This window comes from Salmo salar, chromosome 15 (assembly GCF_965601325.2).
Source record: "Salmo salar chromosome 15, fSalSal1, whole genome shotgun sequence".
NCBI lineage: Eukaryota > Metazoa > Chordata > Actinopteri > Salmoniformes > Salmonidae > Salmo > Salmo salar.
Genome location: NC_138305.1, coordinates 33496946 through 33517500, shown reverse-complemented (window position 1 = coordinate 33517500; position 20555 = coordinate 33496946). Strand labels below are relative to the sequence as shown.

At 46.1% G+C, this 20555-nt stretch overlaps 1 protein-coding gene across 1 annotated transcript in view; it reads right to left on the bottom strand.

Annotated features, from left to right (window-relative positions):
• Nucleotides 1-20555, bottom strand: part of ezrb (ezrin b) — a 64270-nt gene that overhangs the window by 6930 nt on the left and 36785 nt on the right. The window contains exons 10-12 of the mRNA XM_014143991.3: nt 13672-13835; nt 4699-4829; nt 1510-1670 (exon numbers count right to left, since the gene is read on the bottom strand). Of these exons, the coding sequence (XP_013999466.1) occupies nt 1510-1670; nt 4699-4829; nt 13672-13835 (456 nt within the window). The remainder of the gene's footprint in view (nt 1-1509; nt 1671-4698; nt 4830-13671; nt 13836-20555) is intronic.

Genomic DNA, 20555 nt, shown 5'->3' with positions numbered 1-20555 from the left:
TTACTTCCGTGTCGGCCATAGAGTTAGATAGAGGACTCATATTTGTATCTGTGCCAACCTGGCATCTGTGACAGCATGGGCAGCGCCATTAAAACGGGTTATATTCATCTGGAGTCCTCTATCTAACTCTATGGTGTGGGCCATATAGTAGATACACCATTGTACCAGAGAGACCTGCAGTAGAGTACATTTGAGTAGTGTACAGTGCTCAGTGCTTATTGTTGGGCTCAGTACGCTGCTTTGTTGTTCACACACACACACACACACACACACACACACACACACACACACACACACACACACACACACACACACACACACACACACACACACACACACACACACACAAAGCCCAGCACAAAAGCACCACACACACAGTGGGGATACTTAACCATAAAACACCTATGTCAAGTGTGTTCAGCTGGAAAATTGGTGTCTGGCTCAAAAAGGGCCAACACAGCCTCTATTGAAAACAGTCAACAGGTTGCTAGGCTAGACTGCTGCTTAGTCATTGGAGATTCCAGTCTACCTAGTTAAAGCTGAGGAGATGTTGAGAGAAACAGTAGATTGTGTTGTGATGTTCATACTAGTGGTGCCTGTTGTATATATGGATCATAGCGAGACATTACATGTTTGAGGAAAGCCCCATTACAGCAAAACCTGTAGCGTATCCTGCATTCTGTTTCTTTGCAAACTGACCATTTTGGTGTTTTATAGTGGCTTATTGTCTGGTGTCTATCTGTTTATCATGACACATTGCTCTGTTATGGGGTCGTTGTCCCAACTTGTCCCTATAAAAACAGCCTCAGTGTTCCACTGTCAATAGTCTTCACCCTAGACTACAGGTTTACTGTCAGGTCTGTTACAGTGACCCTGTGTGTGGTCTGGTGCAGAGCAGAGTGCAGAGCAGGGTGGGGTGGACAGTGTCTGGCATAAAGGGATGTAGTCCACTTTTACTGTGGTGAAGGACATTATTACAGTAAGGTACAGAGGCGCAGTCTTCAGTGCTGCATGGAGGAGTTCATTTCAGCTCTGCACAGTGCGCTACAGTGAGGTGAGGTTTGGAGTTTTACATGTTGAAGAGGTGGTGTCTAGGCTTAAGCTCAGCAGGCTAACACAGTCTTGTGTCACAGATAGGTCAATTTCAGAATTGTACAGTATAGTACAGTATAGTAGGGTTATAGCGGGGTTTCAATTTGCTGTGACATGGTAGCGTTAAGGTACAGTGCAGTAAGGTTATAGGGGGGTTGTGACATGGTTGTAACATGATTCTGACATGGTTATAACATGGTTGTAAGATGTTATAACATGGTTGTAAGATGTTGTGACATGGTTATACCATGTTGTAAGATGGTTATACCATGTTGTAAGATGTTGTGACATGGTTATACCATGGTTGTAAGATGTTATAACATGGTTGTAACATGTTGTAAGATGGTTGTAACATGTTGTAAGATGGTTGTAACATTGTTGTATGATGTTACAACATGGTTGTGTGGTGGTTCTCACCAGCTGCTCCTGGTTGTGCATCTGGTCCTGGGCGTGGCGAGCCAGCTCCTCCTTGGCCAGCAGGGCGGCCTGACGCTCAGCCTCCAGGCGGGCTGCCTCGTCCTCCGCCATCCTCCTCTCCACCTCCAGCTGCATGGCACGTTGCATCTGCTCCTGCAGGTCTGGAGTGGAGTGGAGTGTAGAGGAGAGAGAGAGAGAGGGGGAAGAGAGAGAGAGAGAGAGAGAGAGAGAGAGAGAGAGAGAGAGAGAGAGAGGGGGGAAGAGAAAGAGGGGAAGAGAGAGAGAGGAAGAGAGAGAGGGGAAGAGAGAGAGGAAGAGAGAGAGAGGAAGAGAGAGAGGAAGAGAGAGAGGGGAAGAGAGAGGGGAAGAGAGAGAGGGGAAGAGAGAGAGGGGAAGAGAGAGAGGGGAAGAGAGAGAGGAAGAGAGAGAGAGGAAGAGAGAGAGGAAGAGAGAGAGGGGAAGAGAGAGAGGGGAAGAGAGAGAGGGGAAGAGAGAGAGGGGAAGAGAGAGAGGAAGAGAGAGAGGGGAAGAGAAAGAGAGGAAGAGAGAGAGGGGAAGAGAGAGAGGGGAAGAGAGAGAGGGGAAGAGAGAGAGAGGAAGAGAGAGAGGGGTAGAGAGAGAGGGGAAGAGAGAGAGGGGAAGAGAGAGAGGGGAAGAGAGAGGGGAAGAGAGAGAGGGGAAGAGAGAGAGAGGAAGAGAGAGAGGGGAAGAGAGAGAGAGGAAGAGAGAGAGGGGAAGAGAGAGAGGGGAAGAGAGAGAGGGAGAGAGAGGGGAAGAGAGAGAGGGAAGAGAGAGAGGGAAGAGAGAGAGGGAAGAGAGAGAGGGGAAGAGAGAGAGGGGAAGAGAGAGAGGGGTAGAGAGAGAGAGGAAGAGAGAGAGGGGAAGAGAGAGAGGGGAAGAGAAAGAGGGGAAGAGAAAGAGGGGTAGAGAGAGAGGGGAAGAGAGAGAGAGGAAGAGAGAGAGGGGAAGAGAGAGAGGGGAAGAGAGAGAGAGGAAGAGAGAGAGAGGAAGAGAGAGAGGGGAAGAGAGAGAGGGGAAGAGAGAGAGAGGAAGAGAGAGAGAGGAAGAGAGAGAGGGGAAGAGAGAGAGGGGAAGAGAGAGAGGGGAAGAGAGAGAGAGGAAGAGAGAGAGAGGAAGAGAGAGAGGGGAAGAGAGAGAGGGGAAGAGAGAGAGGGGAAGAGAGAGAGAGGAAGAGAGAGAGAGGAAGAGAGAGAGGGGAAGAGAGAGAGGGGAAGAGAGAGAGAGGAAGAGAGAGAGAGGAAGAGAGAGAGGGGTAGAGAGAGAGAGGGGAAGAGAAAGAGGGGAAGAGAAAGAGGGGTAGAGAGAAGGAAAAGAAAGAGAGATGAAGAGAGAGAGAGAAAATACAGAATATATATTTAATATTGAATACTGCACTGTTGTGAAGGGCTTGCAAGTTAAGCATTCCACTGCACTTGTGCATGTGACAAATAAAACGTGAAACTTGAAACTAACGTGGTTTCAGAGATGTTGGTTTTACACTTTTTCAGGCGTTGTGAGATCTGATAGTAGCCTAACACGATACACAGACTAAGGTATCATATCTGATCGTCTGTGCATCGTGTTAGACTAGTAAGGCACCAAAGACGACCTGGAAAACACCTAAAACACCCAAACACATGCTCCTCATGCAGGTCAGACACAGAGAGACACTGACAGATAAAAGACAAATACACCTCTGCAAGACAGAGATATTCATAAACACATATAGTAAATAGTACCAGACATACTCCAGAACTACACTAAGAAACACATATAGTACCAGACATACTCCAGAACTACACTAAGAAACACATATAGTACCAGACATACTACAGAACTACACTAAGGAACACATATAGTACTAGACATAGTACAGAACTACACTAAGGAACACATATAGTACTAGACATAGTGCAGAACTACACTAAGGGACACATATAGTACCAGACATACTACAGAACTACACTAAGGAACACATATAGTACTAGACATAGTACAGAACTACACTAAGGAACACATATAGTACTAGACATAGTACAGAACTACACTAAGAAACACATATAGTACCAGACATACTACAGAACTACACTAAGGAACACATATAGTACTAGACATACTACAGAACTACACTAAGGAACACATATAGTACTAGACATAGTGCAGAACTACACTAAGGGACACATATAGTACTAGACATAGTACAGAACTACACTAAGGAACACATATAGTACTAGACATAGTACAGAACTACACTAAGAAACACATATAGTACCAGACATACTACAGAACTACACTAAGGAACACATATAGTACCAGACATACTACAGAACTACACTAAGGAACACATATAGTACTAGACATAGTACAGACCTCTGAAGCAGACCTTCAAAACGAAGTACAAAATCTTACAAATGTATGATTGCATTATGGATAGTATGGAACCACCAGGCACTTACTGTAATTACAGAGTTGTTCTACTTCCATGATGTAATCCTAAACCCTCTCCACAGATATTCATGGAAATAATAATACAATAATAATCCGGTTAAGTAAACCCGAGAGAAGGTATACGCTATCTGCTAGACTGAATATAGAGAAAAACCATGGTCATATTCATTAGGGCTCACCGTAACAAAACATTACAGAAATGTTTTGCAACGGAAAACAAAAACAAGCAATTCTTATTGGACACGTTCAGGTAGTCCCTCCCTGTTTTAGTAGCTTTTCTTCCGTTTCATGCCTAATGAATACGACCCATGTATAATAATATATAAGGTTACAAACAAAGGTCGATGAGGAAGCATTGACAGTCAGTAAATGCCTTATCAACCTGCTAACTGATATCTAACCATGCAGAAACAATACCGCCGGGCTATCTAAGGTCCACCGGGACATAAAGTCACACATAGCACAAGGCTAGCTGTATACTACTACTTCCAGTAAAATAGACCAGAATTTTCTAACTATTTAAATGCAAATTGTTGTCAACAGAGTCATTTTCTCAAATATCATTACTGTTTTAAGCTATTTAATGCAGCATGAAAATGCAGCACACACACCAACACACGCATGCACACACACACATTCTCTGTCTCTCTTACTCACACATCTCCCTAGATTTAGGTGATAAATGTGCTCTGGTTGACCCTAGTGTCCTCACCAGTCAGACCCTGTTCTCCAGGGGCATACCTTTCTCTGCCTTCTTGGTCTTTTCCTCAAACTGGTAGAGTCTCATCATCAGATCCTGCTTCTCTCTCTCCATCTGCTCCTTCTCTTTCTCTATGTCCTCCCTCTTCTTCTTCTCGTTCTCCAGCTGGGCCCTGCAGATAAGAGAGGGCCGGTGTGAGACACAAAGAGAGGCTGACGTGTGCTGGCTAATTAAGTAATAACCACTCAGGGGCCATTGGCCCCTCTCGCTGTGTGATTTTACACACATTGAGTAGAGACACACTTTGTACACACACACACACACACGCGCACACACACACACACACACACACACACACACACACACACACACACACACACACACACACACACACACACACACACACACACACACACACGCACACGCACACGCACACGCACACGCACACACACAAAGCAAGCAAACACATTTGGGGCACAGTGTAGCAGGTGTAAACTGTCATTCTACAGATACCCTTTGTAGTTTGTTCAGTGATGTTAAATAAGCTGGTTAGACTGTCTAGACCGGGGGTCGGCAACCCGCGGCTCTAGTGCCGCATGCGGCTCTTTAGCGTCGCCCTAGTGGCTCCCTGGAGCTTTTTCAAAAATATGAAAATGGAAAAAGATGGTGTGAATATATTTTTGGTTTTAATATAATTTATTATCCAATGCTGTAAAAATGTGTATAATAAATATTTAATTTCAACATTTCTGTCAACGAAAATGTACGTCATAGCCTGCGACACACGTTTCTTTCAGCTCGGCGTAGTGCCAGACAGGTGGCTGTTGCAAACAAACCGGCGGGTGTGTCATGGGCCATGGATCCCAAAGGGAAAAAGAGAAAGATAGCTGAGGAGAACAGAGGATTCCACAGTTCTTGGACCGAATCATTTGCTTTCATTGCCAATGCGGAAGGATTGCCTGCATGTTTGCTTTGTAATGAGAAGTTGTCAAATAACAAAAAGAGTAACGTGGAAAGACATTTCCAGGGGAGGCATGCTACATTTGCAGCCGAGTACCCAGTTGGGAGTGAGAGAAAAAGTGCGATTGCATTACTTCTGGAGATATTAGAGGAGCGCAAAGATAGATTTAAGAAGTGGATTGCATCTCCAAACTCCACTACTGCTGCTAGTTTTGTTGCAACCCGGGAGATAATAAAGCGTGGAAAACCGTTCACAGATGGTGACTACAGGAAGGATTCATTCATTAAAATATCAGAGCACCTATTTGCAGACTTCAAAAACAAAACCGAGATAATACAGAGAATTAAAGACATGCCTCTCTCCGCAAAGACAGTGAAGGAAACGGCCATTAAAATGGCAGGCAACTAGACTCTTGACTAATGACACAAAAACACCCTTTCCCTTTATTGTTGAAGGTTGGCAGCGTAATGTTAGGTTCCAATGTAGGGTTAGGTTCCAATGTAGGGTTAGGCTCCAGTGTAGGGTTAGGTTCCAGTGTAGGGTTAGGTTCCAGTGTAGGGTTAGGTTCCAATATAGGGTTAGGTTCCAATGTAGGGTTAGGTTCCAGTGTAGGGTTAGGTTCCAGTGTAGGGTTAGGTTCCAGTGTAGGGTTAGGTTCCAGTGTAGGGTTAGGCTCCAGTGTAGGGTTAGGCTCCAGTGTAGGGTTTGGTTCCAGTGTAGGGTTAGGTTCCAGTGTAGGGTTAGGTTCCAGTGTAGGGTTAGGTTCCAATGTAGGGTTAGGCTCCAGTGTAGGGTTAGGGATAGGTTTCAGTGTAGGGTTAGGTTCCAATGTAGGGTTAGGCTCCAGTGTAGGGTTAGGGATAGGTTTCAGTGTAGGGTTAGGTTCCAATGTAGGGTTAGGTTCCAGTGTAGGGTTAGGCTCCAGTGTAGGGTTAGGGATAGGTTTCAGTGTAGGGTTAGGTTCCAATGTAGGGTTAGGCTCCAGTGTAGGGTTAGGTTCCAGTGTAGGGTTAGGGATAGGTTTCAGTGTAGGGTTAGGGATAGGTTTCAGTGTAGGGATAGGTTTCAGTGTAGGGTTAGGCTCCAGTGTAGGGTTAGGTTTCAGTGTAGGGTTAGGTTCCAGTGTAGGGTTAGGGATAGGTTTCAGTGTAGGGATAGGTTTCAGTGTAGGGTTAGGCTCCAGTGTAGGGTTAGGTTCCAGTGTAGGGTTAGGTTCCAGTATAGGGTTAGAGATAGTTTTCAGTGTAGGGTTAGGTTCCAGTGTAGGGTTAGGTTCCAGTGTAGGGTTAGGTTCCAGTGTAGGGTTAGGGTTAGGTTCCAGTGTAGGGTTAGGCTCCAGTGTAGGGTTAGGTTCCAGTGTAGGGTTAGGTTCCAGTGTAGGGTTAGGTTCCAGTGTAGGGTTAGACTCCCGTGTAGGGTTAGGTTTCAGTGTAGGGTTAGGTTCCAGTGTAGGGTTAGGTTCCAGTGTAGGGTTAGGTTCCAGTGTAGGGTTAGGGATAGGTTTCAGTGTAGGGTTAGGCTCCAGTGTATGGTTAGGTTCCAGTGTAGGGTTAGGTTCCAGTGTAGTGTTAGGTTCCAGTGTAGGGTTAGGCTCCAGTGTAGGGTTTGGTTCCAGTGTAGGGTTAGGTTCCAGTGTAGGGTTAGGTTCCAGTGTAGGGTTAGGGTTAGGTTCCAGTGTAGGGTTAGGTTCCAGTGTAGGGTTAGGCTCTAGTGTAGGGTTAGGGATAGGTTTCAGTGTAGGGTTAGGTTCCCGTGTAGGGTTAGGGTTAGGTTCCAGTGTAGGGTTAGGTTTCAGTGTAGGGTTAGACTCCCGTGTAGGGTTAGGGTTAGGCTCCAGTGTAGGGTTAGGTTTCAGTGTAGGGTTAGACTCCCGTGTAGGATTAGGGTTAGGCTCCAGTGTAGGGTTAGGTTCCAGTGTAGGGTTAGGCTCCCGTGTAGGGTTAGGGTTAGGTTCCAGTGTAGGGTTAGGGTTAGGTTCCAGTGTAGGGTTAGGGTTAGGTTCCAGTGTAGGGTTAGGCTCCCGTGTAGGGTTAAGGTTAGGTTTCAGTGTAGGGTTAGGTTCCAGTGTAGGGTTAGGTTTCAGTGTAGGGTTAGGTTCCAGTGTAGGGTTAGGTTTCAGTGTAGGGTTAGGCTCCAGTGTAGGGTTAGGCTCCCGTGTAGGGTTAGGCTCCCGTGTAGGGTTAGGGTTAGACTCCAGTGTAGGGTTAGGCTCCCGTGTACGGTTAGGGTTAGGCTCCCGTGTAGGGTTAGGGTTAGACTCCAGTGTAGGGTTAGGCCCCAGTGTAGGGTTAGGGTTAGGCTCCAGTGTAGGGTTAGGCTCCAGTGTAGGGTTAGGTTCCAGTGTAGGGTTAGGCTCCAGTGTAGGGTTAGGTTCCAGTGTAGGGTTAGACTCCCGTGTAGGGTTAGGGATAGGTTTCAGTGTAGGGTTAGGCTCCAGTGTAGGGTTAGGCTCCCGTGTAGGGTTAGGGTTAGGCTCCCGTGTAGGGTTAGGGTTAGACTCCAGTGTAGGGTTAGGGTTAGGCTCCCGTGTAGGGTTAGGGTTAGGCTCCAGTGTAGGGTTAGGCTCCAGTGTAGGGTTAGGGTTAGGCTCCAGTATAGGGTTAGGTTCCAGTGTAGGGTTAGACTCCCGTGTAGGGTTAGGGTTAGGCTCCAGTGTAGGGTTAGGCTCCAGTGTAGGGTTAGGCCCCAGTGTAGGGTTAGGCTCCAGTGTAGGGTTAGGTTCCAGTGTAGGGTTAGACTCCCGTGTAGGGTTAGGGATAGGTTTCAGTGTAGGGTTAGGGTTAGGCTCCAGTGTAGGGTTAGGTTCCAGTGTAGGGTTAGACTCCCATGTAGGGTTAGGGTTAGGCTCCAGTGTGGGGTTAGGTTCCAGTGTAGGGTTAGGGTTAGGCTCCAGTGTAGGGTTAGGTTCCAGTGTAGGGTTAGGTTCCAGTGTAGGGTTAGAATCCCATGTAGGGTTAGGGTTAGGTTCCAGTGTAGGGTTAGGTTCCCGTGTAGGGTTAGACTCCCGTGTAGGGTTAGGGTTAGGTTCCCGTGTAGCGTTAGGTTCCAGTGTAGGGTTAGACTCCCGTGTAGGGTTAGGGATAGGTTCCTGTGTAGGGTTAGGGTTAGACTCCAGTGTAGGGTTAGGGTTAGGCTCCCGTGTAGGGTTAGGGTTAGGCTCCAGTGTAGGGTTAGGCTCCAGTGTAGGGTTAGGGTTAGGCTCCAGTATAGGGTTAGGTTCCAGTGTAGGGTTAGACTCCCGTGTAGGGTTAGGGTTAGGCTCCAGTGTAGGGTTAGGCTCCAGTGTAGGGTTAGGCCCCAGTGTAGGGTTAGGCTCCAGTGTAGGGTTAGGTTCCAGTGTAGGGTTAGACTCCCGTGTAGGGTTAGGGATAGGTTTCAGTGTAGGGTTAGGGTTAGGCTCCAGTGTAGGGTTAGGTTCCAGTGTAGGGTTAGACTCCCATGTAGGGTTAGGGTTAGGCTCCAGTGTGGGGTTAGGTTCCAGTGTAGGGTTAGGGTTAGGCTCCAGTGTAGGGTTAGGTTCCAGTGTAGGGTTAGGTTCCAGTGTAGGGTTAGAATCCCATGTAGGGTTAGGGTTAGGTTCCAGTGTAGGGTTAGGTTCCCGTGTAGGGTTAGACTCCCGTGTAGGGTTAGGGTTAGGTTCCCGTGTAGCGTTAGGTTCCAGTGTAGGGTTAGACTCCCGTGTAGGGTTAGGGATAGGTTCCTGTGTAGGGTTAGGTTCCAGTGTAGGGTTAGGTTCCAGTGTAGGGTTAGACTCTCGTGTAGGGTTAGGGATAGGTTTCAGTGTAGGGTTAGGGTTAGGCTCCAGTGTAGATTTAGGTTCCAGTGTAGGGTTAGACTCCCGTGTAGGGTTAGGGTTAGGTTCCAGTGTAGGGTTAGGTTCCAGTAGGGCTGGGCGATAAGGCAAATAAATTATCACGATATATATATTTTTTTCATTCAATCATTATAATTATCACGATATTAATCAAATAATGTTTAAAAAGGTGCATATCTGCTTCCGACTCAAGAATGCCTAAACAAACGAAAGGCTTTAATGTTTCTTATTTATTGTCAGAAGTAAAACTCACAAATAACATTTTAACTTCACTTTTTAAAGCTGTAAACCCTTACAAGTCAAAAAATTAGATAGTGCAAGTCTATATGCATTATAACTGGTACCCTAATGGCACATCACAGTTGAAGTTAGGGTAGTTGTTGTCTTACAAGTTACAAGCAAGAAAGACAAGTCTGTCTACGGTCTCTGGCTTTAAAGCTGTCCTATGGCAGGTCACGATGTTGCCACCTGTGCTAAAAACCCGCTCTGAGGGGGAGCTGGTCGCAGGAATGCACAGGTAGCACTTTGCCAAGTGGATGACTTTGGTGGAAATTCCACCAGTCCAGTGGATTGGTTTCACTGTCAGCATCAGGAGACTGAAGGTAACAGCTGAGTTCCTTTTCTACCAGCTGGATTTCAGTAAGACCTGTGGTGGTGGAGCATGGCTTTTTGAAAAAACTTCCCAGTGACTTTCTCTTTTTAGCTGTCAGTTGTGGTGAAGCAGCAGCAAAGTCTCCCTGTGCTGGGCTTGGGTTTTATGTCCCTCATTGACCATCCCTGAGACAGCTCTTGCTTTTATGTGGCCCACCTTCTCCTCTTTGATGTAATGTGTTTTAAACCGAGGGTCGAACAACGAGGCTTTGTCCAGGAAGTCATCTGTGGCTAGGTCATCATATTTCTCATTCAGATAGTCCATGATTATCGTTTTGATGGTTTGGGTGAGCACTATTTCACCATCATCAGGTTTCATGACCTCTGTATTGAACAGGTGTAGTACTGGCTTCAGGTAAGACACACTGACATAAGACTCACCAGACAGAGCATCTGTGATTTCTAGGAGTGGGGTCAATGCCTGGTTGATGGACTAAAGAACATCTATATCAGTATAGGTGGGAGCTAATTGCCAGGTCTTCTTGTCACTGGACAAGACCTGTGAAATGTCTTTCTCCTGCTCCAGTACTCTGTGCACCATGTTTTGACGTGATCCCCAGCTGGTAGGCGACTCGGTCACCAACTTGTGCTGGGGTAGGTGGTGTTCTTTTAGAGCAACTGCCAGGTCTCTCTTCTTTGTCCACCAATAGGAAAAGGCACCTACCACTTTCTAACACACTCCAATTGCTCAATCCACCAGTTTGCCTCTACCCACTCTCTCTTATTAAAATCTCTTGATTTCTCTTAATTGTTAAAATCGCAATAATCCCTTTAGTTACGTACAAATGTCATTTTTAACTTAATCAGTTGATGGGGAAAAAATCCACCTTTAGTTTCATCTAACTAATCACTTCAATATACACAATTGACAAATGCAGACGATGTCCAAAAGACTGCAGTCAGGTCCATTTGTTGATTTGAGCAGCCTTCACCAAGTTCACACCACTATCTGTTGTAATGCAGACCTGTCTGTCTTGACCGAGTCCCCAGGAGGCGAGAGCGTCAATGAGCCCCTCTGCTATAGCTTCACCCGTGTGGTCGTCGGGAAACTATGATGTTTGAAGGCATTTATTTAGAAGATTCCAATCTGTACATTTTTTTAAATTTTTGTCACTTCTCTGCACGTTCCTGCTGCGTCACAGAGGTGAAATGGACTGCTGTACCCAATTATTCTATATTGACATTATTGATAATTAATCTAAACGTTTTTATATTGTTATTGAGGGAAGTAATTACCTAGATAATTATTGATATTGATTTATCTCCCAGCACTAGGTTCCAGTGTATGGTTAGGTTCAAGTTTAGGGTTAGGGTTAGGTTCAGGTTCCAGTGTAGGGTTATGTTCCAGGGAAGGGTTAGGGTTAGGTTCCAGTGTCGGGTTAGGTTTAGGGTTAGGTTCCAGTGTAGGGTTAGGTTCCAGTGTAGGGTTAGGTTCCAGTGTCGGGTTAGGTTTAGGGTTAGGTTCCAGTGTAGGGTTAGGTTCCAGTGTAGGGTTAGGTTCCAGTGTAGGGTTAGGTTCCAGTGTAGGTTTAGGGTTAGGTTCCAGTGTAGGGTTAGGTTCCAGTGTCAGGTTTAGGGTTAGGTTCCAGTGTAGGGTTAGGTTCCAGTGTAGGGTTAGGTTTCAGTGTAGTGTTAGGTTCCAGTGTAGGGTTAGGGTTAGGTTCCAGTGTAGGGTTAGGTTCCAGTGTTGGGTTAGGTTTAGGGTTAGGTTCCAGTGTAGGGTTACGTTCCAGTGTTGGGTTAGGTGTAGGGTTAGGTTCCAGTGTAGGGTTAGGGTTAGATTCCAGTGTAGGGTTAGGTTCCCGTGTAGGGTTAGGTTCCAGTGTTGGGTTAGGTTCCCGTGTAGGGTTAGGTTCCAGTGTTGGGTTAGGTGTAGGGTTAGGTTCCAGTGTAGGGTTAAGTTCCAGTGTAGGGTTAGGTTCCAGTGTAGGGTTAGGTTTAGGGTTAGGTTTAGGTTTAGATTCCAGTGTAGGTTTAGGGTTAGGTTCTAGTGTAGGGTTAGGTTTAGGGTTAGGTTTAGGTTTAGATTCCAGTGTAGGTTTAGGGTTAGGTTCTAGTGTAGGGTTAGGTTTGGGGTTAGGTTCCATTGTAGGGTTAGGATTGGGGTTAGGTTCCAGTGTAGGGTTAGGTTCTAGTGTAGGGTTAGGTTCCAGTGTAGGGTTAGGTTTAGGGTTAGGTTTAGATTCCAGTGTAGGTTTAGGGTTAGGTTCTAGTGTAGGGTTAGGTTTGGGGTTAGGTTCCATTGTAGGGTTAGGATTGGGGTTAGGTTAGGTTCCAGTGTAGGGTTAGGTTCCAGTGTAGGGTTAGGTTCTAGTGTAGGGTTAGGTTCCAGTGTAAGGTTTAGGGTTAGGTTCTAGTGTAGGGTTAGGTTCCAGTATAGGGTTAGGTTTAAGGTTAGGTTCTAGTGTAGGGTCAGGTTCTAGTGGGTTAGGGTTAGGGTGAGGTTTAGGGTTAGGTTCTAGTGTAGGGTTAGGTTATAGTGTAGGGTTAGGGTTAGGTTCTAGTGTAGGTTTAGGTTCTAGTGTAGGGTTAGGTTCTAGTGGGTTAGGGTTAGGGTGAGGTTTAGGGTTAGGTTCTAGTGTAGGGTCAGGTTCTAGTGGGTTAGGGTTAGGGTGAGGTTTAGGGTTAGGTTCTAGTGTAGGGTCAGGTTCTAGTGGGTTAGGGTTAGGGTGAGGTTTAGGGTTAGGTTCTAGTGTAGGGTTAGGTTATAGTGTAGGGTTAGGGTTAGGTTCTAGTGTAGGTTTAGGTTCTAGTGTAGGGTTAGGTTCTAGTGTAGGTTTAGGTTATAGTGTAGGTTTAGGGTTAGGTTCTAGTATAGGGTTAGGTTCTAGTGTAGGGTTAGGTTCAAGTGTAGGTTTAGGGTTAGGTTCTAGTGTAGGGTTAGGTTCAAGTGTAGGTTTAGGGTTAGGTTCTAGTGTAGAGTTAGGTTTAGGGTTAGGTTCTAGTGTAGGGAAAGTCCTACAGGTGATTGTGACGGACCCTGGCCATCTAAAACGTTACGCATGACTGTTACATCATGTTGAAGAGCTGTGCGGAGGCCATACTGTCCAGCTAACACTAGAAGATACAGCAGCCAGCTCCCACAACCTTGTCTTTAGGTCACGTCACTCATCCCAGAATGAGGTCATGCTACTGAATCATCAGTGCTACGCTGGGATTACTCTAGTTATGCTAGTGACCTAGCGCTGCAGTACTTCATGTACCTGTGAAGCCTGCAAAGGTGCTGAGCATGTCTTGCTATAATGAAGAGCATGCTATGCTTTGGAGCAAGAGATACATGCTAGGATATGATTAATGGCATATTTTTGTAACTTTGGGCAACTCCAATCATGGGATACAATATATCCCTTTTCGTGAGTGACATTCTGAATCTGATTAGGTGTGTTTGTGTAGGGATGGAGCAAAAGCATGCACATACAGTAGTTTTCCAGGAGGAGAGTTGGCCACCCCTATTCTAAACACACCCACACACACACACACACACACACACACACACACACACACACACACACACACACACACACACACACACACACACACACACACACACACACACACACACACACACACACACACACACACACACACCTCTCCATCTGTTTGTGGTGTTTCTCCTCGCGGGCCTGGGCCTTCATCTGCTGCACCTCGATGGTGTCTGGCTTGCGGCGGCGCATGTACAGCTCATGGTTGCCCATGCACAGCTGCAGGATACGCTTGTTGATGCGCAGGCGAGGGGCAAAGAACACAAAGTCCTGAGAGAGGAAGAGAGTAAAAAGAGAGGGGGGTAGGAAGAGAGAGGGAGAGGGGGGAATAGAGAGGGTAGAGAGAGAGGGGGGGTAGAGAGGGGAAAGAGAGAGAACACGTAGAGAGAAAGGGGGGAGTAGAGAGAGAGAGAGCAGGGGAGAGTGGTGGGTGAGAGAAAGTTGAAGGAGGGTGGAGAAAAGAACAAAACTCAGGTCAGACTAAATGGTTTTGCAGCCAGCCATCTTTAGTGTTTCCATAACGCTGAAATGACAAAGGCTCTACTAACAGTAGGCAGGTGCAGAGTCCGACACTCGACAACACCAATAGTGACCATTTAGTTTGGAATGGAAAGTTAAAATGGCAGCTGAAAGGAACAGTAAGGATGACTAAACCAAACCTTTAATTTGAAGGAGACACTTCCCATCTGCGGTTACTGACCACAGTTATGCTGACCCCCCCCCCCCCCCCCCCCCCCCACACACACGCACACACACACCAGGGTTCCCGTTAGGAAAATGTGGCACTGGACAACATGACCGGAAAGATTTTAATTTACTGGAACCGTATGCATTGGGTGCATAACCAATTAGGGCATCTACCCACGATGCTCAGAATGACAGACATCACATGTACAGTTGAAGTCGGAAGTTTACATACACTTAGGTTGGGGTCATTAAAACTCGTTTTTCAACCACTCCACAAATTTCTTGTTAACAAACTATAGTTTTGGCAAGTCGGTTAGGACATCTACTTTGTGCATGACACAAGTTATTTTTCCAACAATTGTTTACAGACAGATTATTTCACTTATAATTTACTGTATCACAATTCCAGTGGATCAGAAGTTTACATACACTACATACACTTGGCTGTGCCTTTAAATAACTTTGAAAATTCCAGAAAATTATGTCATGGCTTTAGAAGCTTCTGATTGGCTAATTGACATCATTTGAGTTCATTGGAGGTGTACCTGTGGATGTATTTCAAGGCTTACCTTCAAACTCAGTGCCTCTTTGCTTGACATCATGGGAAAATAAAAAGAACTCAGCCAAGACCTCAGAAAAAGATTTGTAGACCTCCACAAGTCTGGTTCATCGTTGGCAGCAATTTCCAAAAGCCTGAAGGCACCACATTCATCTCTACAAACAAAAGTACGCAAGTATAAACACCATGGGACTGCGCAGCTGTCATACCACTCAGGAAGGGGACGTGTTCTGTCTCCTAGAGATGAACGTACTTTGGTGCGAAAAGTACAAATCAATCCCAGAACAACAGCAAAGGACCTTCTGAAGACGCTGGAGGAAACGGGTACAAAAGTATCTATATCCACAGTAAAACGAGTCCTATATCGACATAACCTGAAAGGCCGCTCGGCAAGGAAGAAGCCACCGCTCCAAAACCTCCATAAAAAAGCCAGACTGCGGTTTGCAACTGCACATGGGGACAAAGATCGTACTTTTTGGAGAAATGTCCTCTGGTCTGATGAAACAAAAATAGAACTGTTTGGCCATAATGACCATCGTCATGTTTGGAGGAAAAAGAGGGAGGCTTGCAAGCCGAAGAACACCCTCCCAAACGTGAAACACGGGGGTGGCAGCATTATGTTGTGGGGGTGCTTTGCTGCAGGAGAGACTGGTGCACTTTACAAAACAGATGGTTTCATGAGGAAGGAAAATTATGTGGATATATTGAAGCAACATCTCAAGACATCAGTCAGGAAGTTAAAGCTTGGTCGCAAATGGGTCTTCCAAATGGACAATGACCCCAGCATACTTCCAAAGTTGTAGCAAAATGGCTTAAGGACAACAAAGTCAAGGTATTGGAGTGGCCATCACAAAACCCTGACCTCAATCTTATAGAACATTTGCGGGCAGAACTGAAAAAGAATGTGCGAGCAAGGAGGCCTACAAACCTGACTCAGTTACACCAGCTCTGTCAGGAGGAATGGGCCAAAATTCACCCAACTTATTGTGGGAAGCTTGTGGAAGGCTACATGAAACGTTTGACCCAAGTTAAACAATTTAAAGGCAATGCTACCAAATATTAATTGAGTGTATGTAAACTTCTGACCCACTGGGAATATGATGAAAGAAATAAAAGCTGAAATAAATAATTCTCTCTACTATTATTCTGACATTTTACATTCTTAAAATAAAGTGGTGATCCTAACTGACCTAAGACAGGGAATGTTTACTAGGATTAAATGTCAGGAATTGTGAAACTGAGTATAAATGTATTTGTCTAAGGTGTGTCTTAACAGAACATACAACTCCTGTAATGAAGCAGACAATAAAACGTCATTTTCAAACATTTTCCAAAATGCAATTGGCAGGAAAATACCAAATTAAATGGCCCACCTGATAGTGTTTCCATAGATACACAATCTCTGTTAGAATCTAAAGATGCAACAACTAGGATGGGTTGTTACTATGACTAGGATGGGTTGTTACTATGACTAGGATGGGTTGTTACTATGACTAGGATGGGTTGTTAATATGACTAGGATGGGTTGTTACTATGACTAGGATGGGTTGTTACTATGACTAGGATGGGTTGTTACTATGACTAGGATGGGTTGTTACTATGACTAGGATGGGTTGTTACTATGACTAGGATGGGTTGTTAATATGACTAGGATGGGTTGTTAATATGACTAGGATGGGTTGTTACTATGACTAGGATGGGTTGTTACTATGACTAGGATGGGTTGTTACTATGACTAGGATGGGTTGTTACTATGACTAGGATGGGTTGTTACTATGACTAGGATGGGTTGTTACTATGACTAGGATGGGTTGTTACTATGACTAGGATTGTGCCTTTGGCTTCTGGACAACAAAATAAAGTTGATATGAAAACCAATAGAATAGTAGAGAAATACTGGTTTCAATGGCATATGAGGAAGTCTTTATAAAATAATTGCCTCCATGTTTCAAGTACATGTTTTCAAAATGCATACTGCTTCCACCTGCCTGCATACTGTTGCCTATGCAACGGTATGCATGGGCCCTTCTTGGTTTGGGATAGTTATTTATTGGCTTTTAATTGCTTATTTCTGCCAAAAGGCCGGCAATTACCGGCTAATGGAAACCCTGGCACGCACACACACACACACACACACACACACACACACACACACACACACACACACACACACACACACACACACACACACACACACACACACACACACACACACACACACACACACACACACACACACACACACACGGCTTGAGCAGAAGAGATAAGGTGTCTTGAGCGTAGAGGCTTGATGGACATTAGGACATTAGAAGAGCACTCAGGGTGTGTGCACGTGTGTGTATGGATGTGCGTGTGTGTGTGTGTGTGTGCACGTGTGTTTGTGTGCATGTGCGTCCTCATACACGTTTGTGTGCATGTGTGTCTGTGTTGCTCCCTATCTGTGCCACAGGGGCTGGAGCCAGGGTTATGTTGACAATGGGAGATGGGATGGAGGATAGGGCTAATGGACCTGCTGCTCCCAAGGAGACAGAGGAGGAGAGGAGACGAGAGGGCTAATGAAGGAGACAGAGGTGGAGAAGATAGGATAGGGCTAATGAAGGAGATGGAGAGGAGATAGGATAGGGCTGAGAGGATAGGATAGGGCTAATGAAGGAGATGGAGAAGAGAGAGGTTAGAATAGGGCTGAGAGGTTAGGATAGGGCTAATGAAGGAGACATAGGAGAGGAGAGAGGTTAGGATAGGGCTGAGAGGTTAGGATAGGGCTGAGAGGTTAGGATAGGGCTAATGAAGGAGACAGAGGAGAGAGGTTAGGATAGGGCTAATGAAGGAGACAGAGGAGGAGAGAGTTTAGGATAGGGCTGAGAGGTTAGGATAGGGCTAATGAAGGAGACAGAGGAGAGAGGTTAGGATAGGGCTGAGAGGTTAGGATAGGGCTAATGAAGGAGACAGGAGAGGAGAGAGGTTAGGATAGGGCTGAGAGGTTAGGATAGGGCTAATGAAGGAGACAGAGGAGGAGAGAGGTTAGGATAGGGCTGAGAGGTTAGGATAGGGCTAATGAAGGAGAGGTGAGGAGAGATTAGGATAGGGCTAATGAAGGAAACAGAGGAGAGAGGTTAGGATAGGGCTGAGAGGTTAGGATAGGGCTAATGAAGGAGACAGAGGAGGAGAGAGGTTAGGATAGGGCTGAGAGGTTAGGATAGGGCTAATGAAGGAGGCAGAGAGAGGTTAGGATAGGGCTGAGAGGTTAGGATAGGGCTAATGAATGAGAGGTGAGGAGAGAGATTAGGATAGGGCTGAGAGGTTAGGATAGGGCTAATGAAGGAGACATAGGAGAGGAGAGAGGTTAGGATAGGGCTGAGAGGTTAGGATAGAGCTAATGAAGGAGACATAGGAGAGGAGAGAGGTTAGGATAGGGCTGAGAGGTTAGGATAGAGCTAATGAAGGAGACATAGTAGAGGAGAGAGGTTAGGATAGGGCTGAGAGGTTAGGATAGGGCTAATGAAGGAGACAGAGGAGAGAGGTTAGGATAGGGCTGAGAGGTTAGGATAGGGCTAATGAAGGAGACAGAGGAGGAGAGAGGTTAGGATAGGGCTGAGAGGTTAGGATAGGGCTAATGAAGGAGAGGTGAGGAGAGATTAGGATAGGGCTAATGAAGGAAACAGAGGAGAGAGGTTAGGATAGGGCTGAGAGGTTAGGATAGGGCTAATGAAGGAGACAGAGAGAGGTTAGGATAGGGCTGAGAGGTTAGGATAGGGCTAATGAATGAGAGGTGAGGAGAGATTAGGATAGGGCTAATGAAGGAGACAGAGGAGAGAGGTTAGGATAGAGCTGAGAGGTTAGGATAGGGCTAATGAAGGAGAGGTGAGGAGAGGAGAGAGGTTAGGATAGGGCTGAGAGGTTAGGATAGGGCTGAGAGGTTAAGATATGGCTAATGAAGGAGACAGAGGAGGAGAGGAGAGAGGTTAGGATAGGGCTAATGAAGGAGAGGTGAGAGGAGGAGAGAGGTTAGGATAGGGCTGAGAGGTTAGGATATGGCTAATGAAGGAGACAGAGGAGGAGAGGAGAGAGGTTAGGATAGGGCTGAGAGGTTAGGATATGGCTAATGAAGGAGACAGAGGAGGAGAGGAGAGAGGTTAGGATAGGGCTAATGAAGGAGAGGTGAGAGGAGGAGAGAGGTTAGGATAGGGCTAATGAAGGAGAGGTGAGGAGAGGAGAGAGATAGGATAGGGCTGAGAGGTTAGGATATGGCTAATGAAGGAGACAGAGCAGGAGAGGAGAGAGGTTAGGATAGGGCTGAGAGGTTAGGATTGGGCTAATGAAGGAGAGGTGAGAGGAGGAGAGAGGTTAGGATAGGGCTGAGAGGTTAGGATAGGGCTAATGAAGGAGAGGTGAGGAGAGGAGAGAAGAGAGGTTAGGATAGGGCTAATGAAGGAGAGGTGAGGAGAGGAGAGAAGAGAGGTTAGGATAGGGCTGAGAGGTTAGGATAGGGCTAATGAAGGAGAGGTGAGGAGAGAAGAGAGGTTAGGATAGGGCTGAGAGGTTAGGATAGGGCTAATGAAGGAGAGATGAGGAGAGGAGAGAGGTTAGGATAGGGCTGAGAGGTTAGGATAGGGTTAATGAAGGAGAGGTGAGGAGAGAAGAGAAGAGAGGTTAGGATAGGGCTGAGAGGTTAGGATAGGGCTAATGAAGGAGAGGAGAAGAGATAGGAGGCAGGCAGGCAGGTAGAACTGGCAATATGGGAGGTGAGCGAGCCAACACCCACATAGTGTAATTGTACTTACAGTAAATACACAGTAAACATCTTCCTGTACCTCATACTTCACTGCATTGATTTGTTTGTGCTGTATAGCCAACTGCTATGGTTGTTGTTTGGCCTAACACAAACAGATCTGGGACCAGGCTTACTGTGTTTTATATTGGTCCATCAGGACAGCTGCTGCAGCTGTTTGCTGATGCTTTCAGATTGGTTTCATTGTGATGTTAAGTGTGGTGTGTGAAGACAGTGTGTGATGTGGTGAATGCCATCCATCATCAAAACAGTGTTATTGTGATTCAGGATCATGACGACCTGCATATGATGCCTGATTCAGACTGTAGGGCTGACCCAAACTGTAATTTGTTGGCTCTAATAGTTTATTTTCACATTGTCCTATACAGCACAGTTCCAGCAACTATGGTAGATGCGTAACCAGGCCAGAACAGCTTGGCTTGGTTTGGCCCTGTAGTGTGGAACTATAGTGTAACTCACTGGGGCCTTCTTGGTTTGGCCCTGTAGTGTGGAACTATAGTGTAACTCACTGGGGCCTTCTTGGTTTGGCCCTGTAGTGTGGAACTATAGTGTAACTCACTGGGGCCTTCTTGGTTTGGCCCTGTAGTGTGGAACTATAGTGTAACTCACTGGGGCCTTCTTGGTTTGGCCCTGTAGTGTGGAACTATAGTGTAACTCACTGGGGCCTTCTTGGTTTGGCCCTGTAGTGTCGAACTATTGTGTAACTCACTGGGGCCTTCTTGGTTTGGCCCTGTAGTGTGGAACTATTGTGTAACTCACTGGGGCCTTCTTGGTTTGGCCCTGTAGTGTGGAACTATAGTGTAACTCACAGGGGCCTTCTTGGTTTGGCCCTGTAGTGTGGAACTATAGTGTAACTCACTGGGGCCTTCTTGGTTTGGCCCTGTAGTGTGGAACTATTGTGTAACTCACTGGGGCCTTCTTGGTTTGGCCCTGTAGTGTGGAACTATAGTGTAAC